This window comes from Aspergillus uvarum (assembly GCF_003184745.1).
Source record: "Aspergillus uvarum CBS 121591 unplaced genomic scaffold BO82scaffold_1, whole genome shotgun sequence".
Classification (NCBI taxonomy): Eukaryota; Fungi; Ascomycota; class Eurotiomycetes; order Eurotiales; family Aspergillaceae; genus Aspergillus; species Aspergillus uvarum.
In genome coordinates this window covers 447,140-461,747 of record NW_020291298.1, presented here as the reverse complement: position 1 = coordinate 461,747, position 14,608 = coordinate 447,140, and the positions used below count along the sequence as shown (strand labels likewise).

General features: G+C 57.8%; 6 protein-coding genes across 6 annotated transcripts; 4 read left to right on the top strand and 2 right to left on the bottom strand.

The window, feature by feature from the left end:
* Positions 1–90: 90 nt before the first annotated feature.
* Positions 91–1,722, top strand: BO82DRAFT_388176 (inositol monophosphatase family protein; the record flags this gene model as incomplete). The annotated part of the gene is made up of 6 exons (XM_025638363.1): positions 91–464; positions 673–724; positions 786–874; positions 925–1,363; positions 1,429–1,560; positions 1,611–1,722. The coding sequence occupies exons 1-6, from the start codon at positions 287–289 to the stop codon at positions 1,720–1,722; spliced, it is 1,002 nt and encodes a 333-aa protein (XP_025497338.1). The 5' UTR covers positions 91–286.
* Positions 1,723–1,952: 230 nt separating this feature from the next.
* BO82DRAFT_324509 (shikimate dehydrogenase family protein) lies at positions 1,953–3,102 on the bottom strand (the record flags this gene model as incomplete). The annotated part of the gene is made up of 1 exon (XM_025632828.1): positions 1,953–3,102. The coding sequence occupies exon 1, from the start codon at positions 2,997–2,999 to the stop codon at positions 1,953–1,955; it is 1,047 nt and encodes a 348-aa protein (XP_025497337.1). The 5' UTR covers positions 3,000–3,102.
* Positions 3,103–4,343: 1,241 nt separating this feature from the next.
* On the top strand, positions 4,344–6,465 carry BO82DRAFT_3631 (sugar porter family MFS transporter). Its single transcript, XM_025636879.1, has 3 exons — positions 4,344–5,107; positions 5,163–5,876; positions 5,933–6,465. Exons 1-3 carry the CDS (start codon positions 4,571–4,573, stop codon positions 6,299–6,301), a joined length of 1,620 nt encoding a protein of 539 aa, XP_025497336.1. The 5' UTR covers positions 4,344–4,570; the 3' UTR covers positions 6,302–6,465.
* Positions 6,466–7,348: 883 nt separating this feature from the next.
* On the top strand, positions 7,349–8,838 carry BO82DRAFT_388173 (sugar phosphate isomerase/epimerase family protein). Its single transcript, XM_025638362.1, has one exon. It carries the CDS (start codon positions 7,402–7,404, stop codon positions 8,506–8,508), a length of 1,107 nt encoding a protein of 368 aa, XP_025497335.1. The 5' UTR covers positions 7,349–7,401; the 3' UTR covers positions 8,509–8,838.
* Positions 8,839–9,783: 945 nt separating this feature from the next.
* Positions 9,784–12,001, top strand: BO82DRAFT_349647 (uncharacterized protein). Its single transcript, XM_025633924.1, has one exon. The coding sequence runs from the start codon at positions 10,081–10,083 to the stop codon at positions 11,941–11,943; it is 1,863 nt and encodes a 620-aa protein (XP_025497334.1). The 5' UTR covers positions 9,784–10,080; the 3' UTR covers positions 11,944–12,001.
* A 31-nt stretch (positions 12,002–12,032) lies between these two features.
* On the bottom strand, positions 12,033–14,061 carry BO82DRAFT_349646 (putative MFS sugar transporter). Its single transcript, XM_025633923.1, has 5 exons — positions 13,834–14,061; positions 13,434–13,774; positions 13,134–13,371; positions 12,537–13,057; positions 12,033–12,481 (listed from the first exon to the last, which is right to left on the bottom strand). Exons 2-5 carry the CDS (start codon positions 13,744–13,746, stop codon positions 12,105–12,107), a joined length of 1,449 nt encoding a protein of 482 aa, XP_025497333.1. The 5' UTR covers positions 13,747–13,774; positions 13,834–14,061; the 3' UTR covers positions 12,033–12,104.
* Positions 14,062–14,608: the final 547 nt, after the last annotated feature.

Below are 14,608 nucleotides of genomic sequence, written 5' to 3'. Positions count from 1 at the left end.
TCGGATGACCCACGTGAGGGAGCAGGGCCCCACTGATAAGTCGGTTATCAGCGGTGAAAGAAGCGGGAAACCTCCTCACTATCGCCGCTCCGAGCTTGCTCGCTCTTCATCGCAACGTCGTGCTCGCCTCTATCCTCGTGTCTTGTTCTGCCTCATACCCTGCATATACACCCTAGACTATAGACTAGACACTGTCTCTGCTGAACTGTGCACCGAACTGTGCGTACACGGAAGCGACCCACCCAGTGACGGACCCAACCTACCCCGCATCCAACACCAAGTGATAATGGCAGCCCCCGAGTTCAGCCAGGAGCAGCTGGACGAGATCTACGCCTTCGCGGTGGATCTCGGGCGCAAGGCCGGCCAGCTGCTGCTCGAGAGCGTCGAGAAGCGGCTCGATGGTGGAAGCCAAACGATCGAGGAGAAAGACAGCGCGGTGGACATTGTGACTCAGACGGACGAAGGTGCGCGATCCCCTCATTGCTATACACCACGCCCCGAAATACCTCCTATCCAGGAAGTTGAAAGAAAAGGGGGGTCTGGGGGTTCTCCCCCGGAACGCCTACCCCGGCCAAGTCTCCAATAACGGCTTCCTGGGGGAGAACCCCCAGACCCCCCTTTCTTTTCACCTTCCCAAACATAGCGCCGCGCACCAAGCTCACTGCATTCCAGATGTCGAAGCATTCATCAAGAGCTCCATCCACGACCGATACCCCGCACACAAGTGCGTTCTCCCATATCTCATGCAGTCCTGCCGGGATCCACTGACTAACCGACGAATGCAGATTCCTCGGCGAAGAATCATACGCCAAGGGCCAGTCCCGCGAGTACCTGATCGACGAGCAGCCGACATGGTGTATCGACCCTCTTGACGGTAGGTGCCCCATCTGCACCCATCAACCGTAGAAGACTAACCCCCCCCAGGAACCGTCAACTTCACGCACATCTTCCCTATGTTCTGCGTCTCGATCGGCTTCATCGTCAACCACCGCCCGGTCATCGGCGTCATCTACGCCCCCTTCCAGGACCAACTGTTCTCCTCGTGCGTCAACCGCGGCGCCTGGCTGAACGAGAAGCGCCGCCTGCCGCTCATCCACAAGCCGTCTATCCCGCCGATGCCCCCCACCGCCCCCGGCAAGTGCATCCTCTCCTGCGAGTGGGGCAAGGACCGCCGCGACATCCCTGACGGCAACATGTACCGCAAGATCGAGAGTTTCCTGAACCTGGCGGCCGAGACGGGCAGCCGCGGCGGCAAGGGCGGCATGGTGCACGGCGTGCGCAGTCTGGGCAGCGCCACCCTCGATCTCGCCTACACGGCCATGGGGTCGTTTGATATCTGGTGGGAGGGCGGTTGTTGGGAGTGGTGAGTTGTTGCTTTGCTGGCTTTGGCTATTTGTCTGGGGGTGAAATACTGACCAGGCATACTAGGGATGTCGCTGCGGGCATTGCCATTCTTCTGGAGGCGGGTGGGTTGGTCACGACGGCTAACCCCCCCGAGGATCCGGAGACAGCTCCTATTGAGGAGTACAAGTTGGGAAGTCGGTTGTATCTTGGTATTAGGTTTGTGATTGTACCCCCCCCAAAGGTAAAATACTGGTGATTGACAATAGCAGACCCGCTGGACCGTCCGAGACCGAGACTGGGCGTCAATCGCAAGAGCGCACGGTGCGCGAAGTATGGAAGCGCGTGCGGCAGTTGGACTTCTCCCGCCCGGGGGCCTAAGTCATGCCGCAATACAGATAGATACTTTACGGAAACAGCAGCATACAGTGAATATACCGTCGCCTACTAGACTGATAAAGATGGGACACGAATCATGTCAAGAGGCCAATATATACAAGTCATCTATTTCCTTTTTTGTATATTCTTTTAACAACAAGCAAATGCTCCGGGTATGCTAGAGTTCTGTACAAGAAATCATAAAACCATGAAGGTGTCATCAGCAACCAAAACTAAGCAGACTTGGGCTGCGTCCGCTCGGCGATCGTCTTGGCGACCAGGTCCTTGACCGCATCGACGACTCCAGGGGTGCCGATGATATCGCGGCCGGTCCAGAGCCGCGCCTGCTCCAGACCCTGCCAGATCAGGGCCTCGGAGCCCTGGATGACCTTCCAGCCGGCGGCGTCGGCGAGCTCGGCGATCTCGGTCCAGGGGACGGGGTGGTAGCACATCTCCAGGATGACGCCCTTGGGCTTGGCGTCGTCCTTGCTCCCGAGCAGAGCCTGCAGCACCTGGCGGGCGTTGATCTCCTCGGGGCTCTTGGGCGGGTAGTTGGGGATGCCGGAGACGATGGCGGCGGGGGTCTCGAGGGAGGCGGCGACGGCGGGGTCGGTGACGGGGATGATTGGGGCGAGACTGCCGCTGTCGACGCCGGCGTTACGCTGGCGGTCCTCCTCCAGGATGGCGGCGACCTCGGCGGCGTCGCGGTTGACGATGTAGATCTGGCTGGCGCCGAGCCACTTGCGGAAGACGTAGACGGCGGTGCGGGCGGTGCCGCCGCCGCCCACGACCAGCGCGGGCTTGCCGCGGAAGCCCGCCGGGTCCGGCGAGTTCTGCACCAGCGCCTCCCGGATGCCGTTGCAGTCGGTGTTGGTGCCCACGTACCGCCGCTCCCCGGTCTTCTCGTCGGTCCGCAGGAAGATCGTGTTGCACGCCCCGGCTTGCCGCGCGTCCTCCGTCAGCTCATCCAGGTGCGGCATGATCGCCACCTTCCACGGCATCGTCACCGACGACCCCACGAACTTGGGGTTCGCCCGGATCGACGCCAGGAACTTGTCGATCGGCGGCGACCGCGTGTAAGGGGGTGGGTAGGTCTCCGACGTGCCCGTCACGCTCGACAGCGGGATCTGAATCCAGTTCAGTCCCAGCTTCTCGTAGACGGTCTTGTGTAGAGGGGGCGAAAGCGAGTTCAGCAGCGGGTGGCCGTACAGGTAGGCGACTCCATCCCGGTCCGCGGGAATGGTGATGGGCTCTTCGGGTTGGTTGTTCGTGGAGGTCATGGTGGAGGTTGTGGTGTTTGGGTTGGAAGAGGAAGACAAAAAGAAGTGAATTGCCTGCAATTGCGTTCCTTGTAACGAGAAGAAGAAGAAGAAGGAGGAGGAGGAGGAGGGAGGAGAGGATTGAGAGAGTAGAGAAGGAGAGAAAGGGAAACATTTAAGGCCAATGACGAGGGGGGCTCAATCCCCTCTCTCCCTCAGGTGTCGAGGCTCCCACGAGACTTTTTTTCTGGTTGCGGGAGAGATCTTTCGGCTTTGACTTTTACCTCCACTCTCCCGGCTCTTCCTTTTTCTGCTCTGCTCTGCTCTGCCCCTCTTCTTCTCCATTCTTCCTGTGTCAACCCCACCTCCACCTACTGGCTACTGGCTGCTGGCTGCTGGCTACGGCCAAGTGCTGTGCTCTCAATCTCTCTTCCGTTGCCCCTCACTCGGTTCCTGGGACATGGAAAATAGGCTGATGGTGAGTGGATCACGCTCGATGGCATGGATCCACTGCCAGACTGGCCGACTGCTGCAGCGGCATGAACTCACGCAGCCAACGGGCAGAACCCTTTTCCCGCCACTCGCTAATCCCCGAGAACTCCGACGGCGCGGCTTTAGTCTCTGTCACACTCTGTTGTTCTTCTTCCTTCTTCCCCACGGGGAGACCTTCGCCGGCGAAGCACTTTCCCCAGCCACTGTCGCTATCGGCCTCTGTTCATTGGCCCGCGTAATGTGCGATCTTCGTATCACCTCCCGCTTAGGGTTGGGCCCAGAGTCCGCTGAATGCGAAGCCTTGGGGCTTGCATCTCAGTTTCCCACGGGTTGAGCCCGTCGGTTTCTGTGGGCGACGCGCGACATTCCCATTCCCATCCAAGTCCGCCCCCCCTCCCCACAAACTGACACGCCCGCCCCTCGCCTAATCTGCTGCTTTCTAAGTTTCCTGTTCCTCCCAAGTGGATACGCCAGGCCGAACATCGGCCTCAGATCCCATGGGGGAGCGCACCCTCTGGCCCCAATAGACGCAGTCCGGGGGCACATGACATGCTTTTTCCTGTCCGTGGTGCGAGTTAGTCACGGTCTACGGTCTGGCGAGGGCCAAGCTGGTCTAGGTCCAATCGTGCCCCAGCACACGTGGTGACAGACTTTGCGCTTCTCCTTCCCATTCCCTTGGCCTGCTGTTGCTGCCCGCTGCAAAATTCGCTGGGCGTGTTTACTCTCTGCTCTGCGCATGGATCGTTTTCCCGCTCATCGTTTTTCCACGATACTTTCTCTGGTGTAGTCCTTTGATATCTGGGGTTTTGATTTGCCTGAGTTTTGCCTCCCTCCGCACCCCGGATTTTGCTTAGGCTGGGGAAGGTAGTCTGAGCTATATAAGCCCACTTCCTCGAGGAGGAGGATTTGTTTCCTTTTCACCATCATCAACATCTCTCTCAGATCAGCACGACCCTCAAACACCTCTCACCTAGCTCGTTACTCTCTACCCTTCTTCTCTGTTTTCTCCTTCCCCTAGCCTTCTCCCGTCTTTGCCCCCCCCATCAACAAGACACAAATCTAAACAAATCTCTAACTCCAGGGGGTGATCATCATCCATCATGGGCATTCTCTCCATGGTCGAGGATAGGCCGACGCCTAAGGAGGTCTACAACTGGAGAATCTATCTCTTGGCGGCGGTCGCCTCGTTCACATCATGCATGATCGGATACGACAGTGCCTTCATTGGGACAACGCTGTCGCTGCAGTCCTTCAAGGACGAATTCGACTGGGCTTCCATGTCCAAGGCCACCCAGAACCTGGTCAGTGCCAACATCGTCTCCTGCTACCAAGCTGGGGCCTTCTTCGGAGCATTCTTTGCGTACCCGATCGGGCATTTCTGGGGTAGGAAGTGGGGCTTGCTCGCTTCTGCCCTGGTTTTCATTCTGGGGGCGGGCTTGATGCTGGGTGTCAACGCCGACCGGGGTCTGGGCCTTCTCTACGTTGGTCGTGTCCTGGCTGGAATTGGCGTAGGCGCTGGGTCTAACATCACGCCCATCTACATCTCCGAATTGGCCCCGCCTGCCATCCGCGGCCGGTTGGTCGGTGTCTATGAGCTGGGGTGGCAAATCGGTGGCCTGGTCGGCTTCTGGATCAACGTGAGTCTTATCTACGTCTATTTTTACTGGACTCGGGCTAACCATGCGAAAACAGTATGGTGTCAGTGAGACGCTGGCTCCCAGCCACAAGCAATGGATCATCCCCTTTGCCGTGCAGCTGATTCCTGCGGGTCTGCTACTTATCGGTATCGTCTTCGTTCGGGAGTCGCCGCGTTGGCTGTTCCTCCGTGGGAGACGCGAGGAGGCCATCAAGAACCTCTGCTGGATCCGCCAGATCTCCGAGGACCACATCTACATGATGGAAGAGATCGGTGCCATCGACCAGTCCATTGAAGCGCAGCGGAACTCGATCGGACTGGGCTTCTGGAAGCCTTTCAAGGCCGCCTGGACGAACAAGAAGATCCTGTACCGGCTGTTCCTCGGCAGCATGCTCTTCTTCTGGCAGAACGGCTCGGGCATTAACGCCATTAACTACTACTCACCTACCGTGTTCAAATCGATCGGCCTGAAGGGCACCAACTCGAGTCTGTTGACCACGGGTATTTTCGGGGTGGTCAAGACCCTAGTGACTTTCGTCTGGCTCCTCTGGCTGATCGACCGGGTGGGAAGACGCAACCTCCTGCTGATCGGTGCCATTGGCGGTTCCGTGTGTATGTGGATCATTGGCGCGTACATCAAGATCGCGGATCCCGTGAACAACAACACTCAGTCGCTCAACGGCGGCGGCATCGCTGCCATCTTCTTCTTCTACCTGTGGACGGCGTTTTACACCCCCACCTGGAACGGTACTCCCTGGGTGATCAACTCGGTAAGCTCTCCCTGCTGCTCCACGGCCGACCGATCGAAGCTAACCGGCCATTCTAGGAAATGTTTGACCCCAATGTGCGGTCGCTGGCTCAAGCCTGCGCCGCGGGATCCAACTGGCTCTGGAACTTCCTCATCTCGCGGTTCACGCCGCAGATGTTCGAGAAGATGGATTATGGCGTGTACTTCTTCTTCGCCTCCTTGATGATCCTTTCGTTCATCTTCGTGTACTTCTTGATCCCCGAGACGAAGGGTGTTCCGCTGGAGAACATGGATCCCTTGTTTGAGATCAAGCCCGTGTGGAAGGCGCACGGCATCGTTCTGGAGCAGATGCGCGAGGACGAAGAGCGGTTCCGCCGCGACCTGGAGGAGTCCGGCTTCACCAAGTCGGAGGTGCATCAGGTGGAAGACACGGCGAACAAGGTCTAATGCCTTGCTTGTGGATTTTTGATGTGTTCCCCAACATTTTAGCCTGGTGGGCTAACAATGACCTACGGATGACTGTTAATGTATTTCCTTTATTATTGTCTTGGATATCACGATTGTTCGATAATCAACATACCTATTGTTTATGACAGACCTGGTTAGATTCTTGATAATCTGTTTGATTGTCCGTCGTATCAGATCTTGGGCCATGAAAACTCTATTGGTAGGGAGCGGTGAGCCATCTCTTGGTACGCCCTTGGCGGTGCCATGGCCAAGGCACGCAACCCGGGATGTGTAGCATCAAGGTTTGAGGAAGTAGGAAGACACGATGGCGGTGGCGGTTGCAGGGGCGCGAGTGAGCGATAGAGCCAGGTGAGAGTGATTGTATTACCAACAAACACTCAGGTGCCTGATCTTTTGACAATCTGACTGGCAGGCAAAAACATGAACACGGAGAGAGTACCATAGGTGGACAAGGGGGGATAAAGGGTTGAAAAGGGAATGAGGGAGGATGCAGTCAGTCCCGCGGTCTCCCGACGCCACTGCCGCACTCTTGTCACTATTGTGTGACGGACGGATAAATGCAGAGGAGGAAGTGGCTGGGCAAAGCGCTTTCCCGGCCGCCCGTCACGGACTCGGACCACTGACCAGAGCAGAGAACAATCCGCCAGCCCTAACTGGGTTCTGCCGACAATCATTCTTCCCCAAGCCCTGCAAGAATGGATCTCCTCCACCTTCCACCTGCATGGTCTCCATTAGGGTGGGAAAGAGTATAAGGCATCTGCCCCCAATACATGAGCCTTCCCTCGGCCATTTGCGCTTTATCAACAAATTGCTTTTTTAGCACTCTCTCTTTTCTTCCCCCCTGAACCGAAACGCTTAGAAATAGGTGACGCGGCCCGTTCATTCGTCCATTCGTCACGATAACATTCCAAACCCTCGTATCTATCACATCATATCTTTTCGACAGGTCATAATATAGATCCCCCCTCCCCCCCTCCGGCCTCAACTTCCTTCCCCTTCAAAAGTTCTTTTCTCCCCCTTTTCCTCCTTCTCCATATCTCCCTCCCGTTCATCAATCCATCTCATTTACACCGTACAACATGCCGAACCGTTTGGGAATTGCCTCGATGTCGCTGGGTCGACCGGGCATTCACAGTCTTTCCGGCAAGCTGCACCAGGCTGCTCTGCACGGCTACGAGGGCATTGAGCTGTTCTTCGACGATCTCGACCACTTCGCCAAAACCCTGTTCCAGGGCGACCACGCCGCGGCGGCCAAGCAGGTGCGCCGGCTGTGCGACTCGCTGGGGCTGAGCATCATCTGCCTGCAGCCCTTCTCCTTCTACGAGGGGCTGCTGGACCGGGCGGAGTCGGAGCGCATGGTCACCGAGAAGCTGCCGCGGTGGTTCGAGCTGGCGCGCATCCTCGACACCGACCTGATCCAGATCCCCTCCAACTTCCTGCTGGCGGACCCGGCGACGGGCCAGCTGCGCACGACGGGCGACCGCCGCGTGATCGTGGCCGACCTGCAGCGGGTGGCCGACCTGGGGTTGCAGCAGTCGCCGCCCTTCCGGTTCGTCTACGAGGCGCTCTGCTGGGGCAACCACGTCGACACGTGGGACGCCTCGTGGGAGGTGGTGCAGCAGGTCGACCGCCCCAATTTTGGCCTGTGTCTGGACACCTTCAACCTGGCCGGGCGCGTATACGCGGACCCGGCCCACCCCAGCGGCAAGACTCCCAACGCCGAGGCCGACCTGGCCGCCTCGCTGGCCAAGCTGCGCGCCTGCGTTGATGTCAAGAAGGTCTTCTACATCCAGATCGTCGACGGCGAGCGCCTGAGCGCCCCCCTCGACGAGGCCCACCCCTTCCACGTCCCCGGCCAGCCCACCCGTATGAACTGGTCGCGCAACGCCCGCCTGTTCGCCTTCGAGGAGGACCGCGGTGGCTACCTGCCGGTCCAGGAGGTCGCCCAGGCTTTCTTCGATACCGGCTTCGAGGGCTGGGTCTCCCTCGAGCTGTTCTCCCGCACCCTCGCCGACCCCCACCCCGATACCCCGAAGCAGCACGCCCTGCGCGGTCTCGAGTCGTGGAAGAAGCTCGTCACCCGGTTGGAGTTGAAGGATGTGTCGCCTTCGGTTTCGTATACGCCGCTGGCCTCCCCGGCGGTGGAGACTCCTGCGCCTGCTTCGCCGCTGCAGCACCGTCTGTGAGCGCACTCGGTGGCTTGCACTCCAGTATCACTTGAGGTATCATCCGTGATGGAGCTCCCTACCGTGACCCGTCGAGCACGGACAGATATCTCGTCTTCAACTTCAACCCCCTCTCGATCATGTCCGTGACATATAGGAGTGATCGAACGATATACCCCCAACCCACCTTCATCAATATCCCTTCAGCCCGCAGATACGGCTGTACACTATGCACATATTCCTGCTTCGACAATTAGCATGGGCCCTGTATTTGGAATGAATGTAACGACACACTTGGTTCCTGTTTTTTTCTGTTCTTATTTTCTCGCACAGTGTAGATGTTAAGATTATATATAGAAAGCTGATAGAGAAATTAACTAACAAGATAAGCTTCCCTTCCCACAAATCCTAGCCTTAGTATCTGCAGCGTGGGGCCAACGGTGCCGTAAGCACGGCAGACTGCCTACGTTACCCAAGTGGGGAAATCTAGTGCAATGTAAGTAGTAGTGCGGGGGACGGTGAGGGGTAATCCTCCCTTACACTCACCAACTTATCTATCTACAATACGGAGTCCTCACCTCACCTCACCTCACCTCACCTCACCACCTCGCGACAACATGCCCCAACCCCAACCCCACCCGAAGAAAGTAGCCATCATCGGTACGCCCATCCCCCCCCCAGCCCCAATTCCCCCCCCCCAAAACTAATACGAACATATATGGACAAGGCGCCGGCCCCGCCGGCCTCGTCACCGCCAAAACCCTCCTCCACAGCACCCCCACGGGATTGTTTACTCCCACGATCTTCGAGAAAACCGATCGTATCGGCGGGCTCTGGGCCACCGACATCCCCGAGACAGATGGAGCGGGTACGGGCACCGCTCAGCACACGAGTTGCACTCCAACTCCGCGCGAGAGAGCGTCCGTGAGCGTCCGTCCCGCCATGCCCACGAATCTGAGTCGGTATACGGTTGCTTTCTCGGATCTCGGGTGGGAGACGGTCCTCGGGAATGATGCCGGGGGTGATGGCCATGGTGGTGAGCAGGCGCCGCCGCCGCCGATGTTTCCGCGCGCGAGGCAGGTAAGGCGATATCTGGATGCGTATGCCCAGCGGTTTCTTTTGCGGGAGGAGGAGGAGGAGGAGGAGGAGGAGGATGAGGAGGGGGGTATGGTGGTTAGGGTGGGGTGTGAGGTTACCGGGGTTGTTCGTGCGGATGCGGATTCGGGGGTTGGGGCTGGGGCTGGGGCCGGGTGGGTGGTGGAGTGGGTGCAGGGAGGGTTCATTTTTCGGATTCGATGCGGGGTGAGAGTTGCTTGCTGACGATTTTGTAGGGATGGGGATGGGGATCCAACTACGCCACAACGCCAGACGGAGTACTTCGACTACCTCGTCGTCGCGTCGGGGTACTTTGCGCGGCCGTTTATACCGGATATCCCTGGGTTGACGGGGGTGTTTGCGGAGGAGAGGGCGGTGCATAGTTCTGCGGTGCAGGAGATAGATGATCTGCGGGCTTTGTTGGAGCGTGTTCGGGTTGGGACATCTGGTGATGATGGTGCTGCTGCTGGGGGGAAGCTGGTCGTCGTCGGGGGCAGCATGTCCGGCGTGGAGACTGCGTCGGCGGTGGCGTTGCACCTCTCTTCCATGAACCCTGAGCCTGGGCAGCTCGAAGTCCATCACATCTGCTCGCGTCCGTTCTGGACGGTTCCGACCTATTTACCCAAGCCAACCCCGGACCAAGCACCCGGAACTCCTGTGAATTTCCTCCCCCTCGACCTCGTCTTCTACGACCGCGCCCGCCGCCCCCCGGGCCCAATCGAGTACGCAGTTGGCCCGCTCTCTCCGGACCAGATCTCTAGATCGAACGCCTGGTTCGGCCAGTTGCTGGGCAGCGAGTACGCTCGGATCGGGAGCTTTGGCATCTCGACGGAAATGCAACCCTCGTGGGTGGCCATCGGCAACGACTACGCGGAATACGTGCGCGCCGGTGCGGTGAAAGTCACCATCGGCCGCGTCGCCCACCTGACCCCCACCCCCTCGAACAATCGCGCCGGTCTAGAGATCACGCTGCCGAACGGCGAGACCAGCGTCCTGGAAGATGTCGCCGCCATCATCCTCGCCACGGGCTTCACGCCCAGCGACTCGCTCGCCTTCCTCCCGCCCTCCGTCCTCTCTACCCTTGAATACTCCCCCGACGACGCATTCGTCCCCCTCATCCTCAACAACAAGGGCACCTCACACTCCGAAATTCCGGACCTGGGGTTCGTGGGCTTCTACCGCGGTCCCTACTGGGGGGTCATGGAGATGCAAGCGCGGAGTCTGGCCGCGCGCTGGAGTACATCGCCAGCGGAGCATCCAGCACCAGACCGCTCCCCTGCCCTTGCTGATGATGAAACCGGGAAGGAAACCGAACGAGAACGAGAGAAACTGCGCCGCCTCCGCAACCAAACCAGGCAACGGAGCCAGTTCCCCATGGGCGACTACGTCGGCCTCATGGAGGCCTTCGCCAGGGAGCTGGGGATTTCTCGGCTGCCTGTCCTAAACCCAAGCCGAAACCCAGACCCAGACCTTGACTCAGACGCAGACCAGCCGAACACGCTGCTTGACCCCGTTATACCGGCTAGATACCCCTATCCCTATCCCTCAGCATCCTCTCCACCCCCCGATGACCCCACAAAGACCCTAACCTCCCTAGCCACCACCCTCTCCCCGACCCCTCGCACAGCAACAGCAACAGCAACAGCCATCTTCCGAGCCCTACACGGCGCGTGGCACTTCTCCCGCACGACAACATCAACAATCCCAGAGCGAGAGTCCTCTGCTCCGATATCAGAACAATCAGATAACAAGACAGTCCGAACGACAACCGGATCCGCGACCTTCAAACCCCGCTACGTCACCCGGCCCGGGTGCGGGTACGAGCGCGAGTATCTTTACACGGAGACTGAATCCCAGGATGCACCCCAGGATGAACCCCGGTCTCAACCCCAAACTCAACTCCCGCGACCAGATTCCACAGAGCCATCACGCAGGAGCAGTATCATCCTAGAGGACAGGATAAAGCGGGGAGTGTATCGCCTTCTCGGCGATGGAGTAGGGTCTGCATTCGTGGACCGCAAGCGGAGCGGATGGATCCATGTTTGGGATGGTGATGCCGAGGCTCGTGCTGGGGGTGATGGAAATACACCTCCGGTGGAGCGGTTCTCGCATGGGATACAAATCTCGCAGGCGAGGTTGATTGTTGCGGGGTTTGATGGTGGACTTGGTCAGAAGGAAGTAGGTGGGAAAGATAGTGGGCATAGGTGGTATCGTGTCTGTGGCACTGGGGAGAATAGTGATGGTGCTACGTGGGAATATGAGTTCCATCTGGAGGGGGTCTCTGTTGTACGGTGGGAGTGTGTGAGCGAGACAGCGCGATTGTCTGGTCGAAGGATTACGAGGACGGTGTATATACGCTGAAGGAGTGAGATATCATGAGCACTCTTGGATCACTCTACGTCAATTGAGCACTATGGCAAATCCCAACCGGGTATCATCAATACTATTATTCCAGCTACCACAGTAGTTAGTGTATATACAACTAATCAGGCGAACGATCTCAGGCAATCCCCCCAAAAAATCTAAACCCGTGCATCTTCGACCGTCGTGGCGTACGGCTTCTCGCTGGTCACGCGCATCGACTTCTCGTGGGCAAACAGGTCCTCGCCCTGCGTGACGTGGTTGGCCCCCCCAAAAAGCGCGTCGATCTCCTCGAGCGGGACCTGCTTGGTCTCCGGGATGAAGAACCAGACAAAGAGCGCGAGCAGGAAGTTGATGCCTGCGAACATGTAGAACGCGTAGAACCCGCAGTTGTTGAGGAAGGTGGGGAAGAACTGCTGCACGATGGCGTTGGCGACGTTCTGGGTCTGCGAGGCCATGCCCACGGCCTGCGCGCGGACGTTCATGGAGAAGACCTCGGACGTCCAGATCCAGACGGTGGCTCCCCACGATGGTTTGTCTGTCGCCCGTTAGTGGTGAATTGCTTATCCGCAAACGACGGGGACGGCACTTACAGAAGAAGATGAACAGGAACAGCAAGAACACGATCGATATGCCCACCGACTCCGTCTTCGCACCACCCGGCGACGGGGTCTCGGTCTCGACGGCAGACACGATGATCATGCAGATCCCCATCCCGATACCACCGACAATCAGGAGGAATTTGCGTCCGAAGCGGTCGATGACCCAGACGGCGTTCAGAGTAAACAGGATACCGAAGGTGGCGTTGAGGGCGTTGATCAGGGCGATTTTGCTGGCGCTCGTGAAGACCTTCTCGTAGATCTTGGTGGAGTAGGTGTTGAGGGTTCCTTGCCCGGTGATTTGTTGACCGGCGTTGATGACCAGGGCTAATCCCATACGCTTGCGGAGGGACTTGTCCTTCCAGAGCGCACTGTAGTTGCTCGAGATGGCCTCCTTCTCGTATTCGAGGGCTTCCCGGATCTTGAGCAGCTCCTCCTCGACCTCTTCGTCGGTCTCACGGACTCTGCGGAGAGCCGAGCGCGCCTTTTCAATATCGTCTTTACGCTGGACGTACCTATGAAAAGATCAGCAAGGTCCGTTTTTGTCATTGATCGAAAAAGGAAAAAAGAAACGAAAAGTGACAAACATACCAGCGAGGCGAGCCGGGAATGGTAGGCAGAATAGCTAGAATAATGACGGGAACGAGAAGCTGGAATATGACGACCAGCTTCCAGTCCCACTCTCCCAGGCTCTTTGAATGCTTCGTGCAGCCATAGTTGATCCAGAAGCAGATGAAAGAGCCAACAGAGTAGAACATCTGCCAGAAAGTCATGATCTTTCCGCGGATCTCGGGCGGTGCAAGTTCACCGATGTAGATAGGACCGGCAGCTGGAGAACATACACGGTTAGCTGCAATCCTGGATTGATAGGATGTCTCGCATGTCACTCACTCAATGCAATACCCTGGCCAATACCGATAATACAGCGTCCAGCAAGGAAGCAAGCGATACTGCCCCGCGGCGACCAGCACTGCATGAAGGTGGCAGCAATGACCAAGACACAGCCAATGGCCATTCCGATCTTGCGGCCAAGGAAATCGGCAATGGGACCACCGAGGAAGAAACCACCGAAAATCGCACCCACAGTGTAGGCTGTGTTGACGGCTCCAATCATATTGTTGTCCGGGTTATGGAAGTAGGCCGTCCAGTTGTCCGAGCCCTGGACAGAGTTGTAGACTGAAGCATCATAACCATAAAGCACCATGCATGCTGCCGCAACTAAGGAAATGAACCTGGAGAACGACTAATGAGAAGGAGAGTGAAAATAGCCTGCTGAACGAGCAAGACTCACCAGTTGTAGCCTCGCTTTGACATAAATTTTTCAATCATCTTGACGACGGGGTTTCTGAGACAGTCTAAAGGAGGGAGGATAGAACAAGAACGAATAGGTGAGATTCACCGGGTGGTCGTCCTGAAGGGCCACCTCTTAAAGCCAACCGGGGCTGCAAAGGACTGATGATGAGAAGCGCAAGACACAGACAGAAAAGAGAAGGAAAGAGAAGATGCAGCAGGCGACGTGGGCTGTGGGTATAAATATGCGAGGCGGCCGAACTCGAACCAGGATGACCATAAGCAGATAAGCTACCATGCCGCGTGCCAGCAGCCAGGTGGCAAGCGCTATATCAAGCCATCCTACGCCCTAGCATCATCCCATGCAGCATTTAGAGTGGACGCTAAACCGAACGCAACCCTGGTGGGGAGGCGAAAATTGGAGGAAAGGCGGGGGGGCCAGAGCTCCCCCAGACCCCAGACCTGTGCATGCACGAACCGACCTTGACAGGTTTTCCCCGACAGTTGTCTCCAGTCTCCAGGATTTGAGTCGGGGTGGAGTGGGGATTCCGGGGTGCGCGCAAACCAGCGATGGGGATGGATGGAGCAATTCCCCAGACGGGACCCATTGTCGGGGTTGTCGTATCGTGGAGAAATCCGGGGTCGAGATTCGAGGAAATTCTCCCCAACACACGGCCCAAGTCATCCCATTTCCCACGAATCAGCCGCGGCAAGAACGCCAAACGGGGGCTAATCGGGATCCACCAATGGAAATGGCATAATAGATTAATTCAAGA

Bases quoted from the DNA above. Each gene is read 5' to 3' on its own strand.
- BO82DRAFT_3631 (XM_025636879.1), top strand. From the start codon at position 4,571: ATGGGCATTCTCTCCATGGTCGAGGATAGGCCGACGCCTAAGGAGGTC. The intron at 5,108-5,162 runs GTGAGTCTTATC...ATGCGAAAACAG, and splicing joins TGGTCGGCTTCTGGATCAAC to TATGGTGTCAGTGAGACGCT. The intron at 5,877-5,932 runs GTAAGCTCTCCC...CGGCCATTCTAG, and splicing joins CTCCCTGGGTGATCAACTCG to GAAATGTTTGACCCCAATGT.
- BO82DRAFT_388173 (XM_025638362.1), top strand. From the start codon at position 7,402: ATGCCGAACCGTTTGGGAATTGCCTCGATGTCGCTGGGTCGACCGGGC.
- BO82DRAFT_349647 (XM_025633924.1), top strand. From the start codon at position 10,081: ATGTCCGGCGTGGAGACTGCGTCGGCGGTGGCGTTGCACCTCTCTTCC.
- BO82DRAFT_349646 (XM_025633923.1), bottom strand. From the start codon at position 13,746: ATGGTGCTTTATGGTTATGATGCTTCAGTCTACAACTCTGTCCAGGGC. The intron at 13,058-13,133 runs GTATGTTTGTCA...ATCTTTTCATAG, and splicing joins ATTCCCGGCTCGCCTCGCTG to GTACGTCCAGCGTAAAGACG. The intron at 12,482-12,536 runs GTAAGTGCCGTC...AACGGGCGACAG, and splicing joins GTTCCTGTTCATCTTCTTCT to ACAAACCATCGTGGGGAGCC.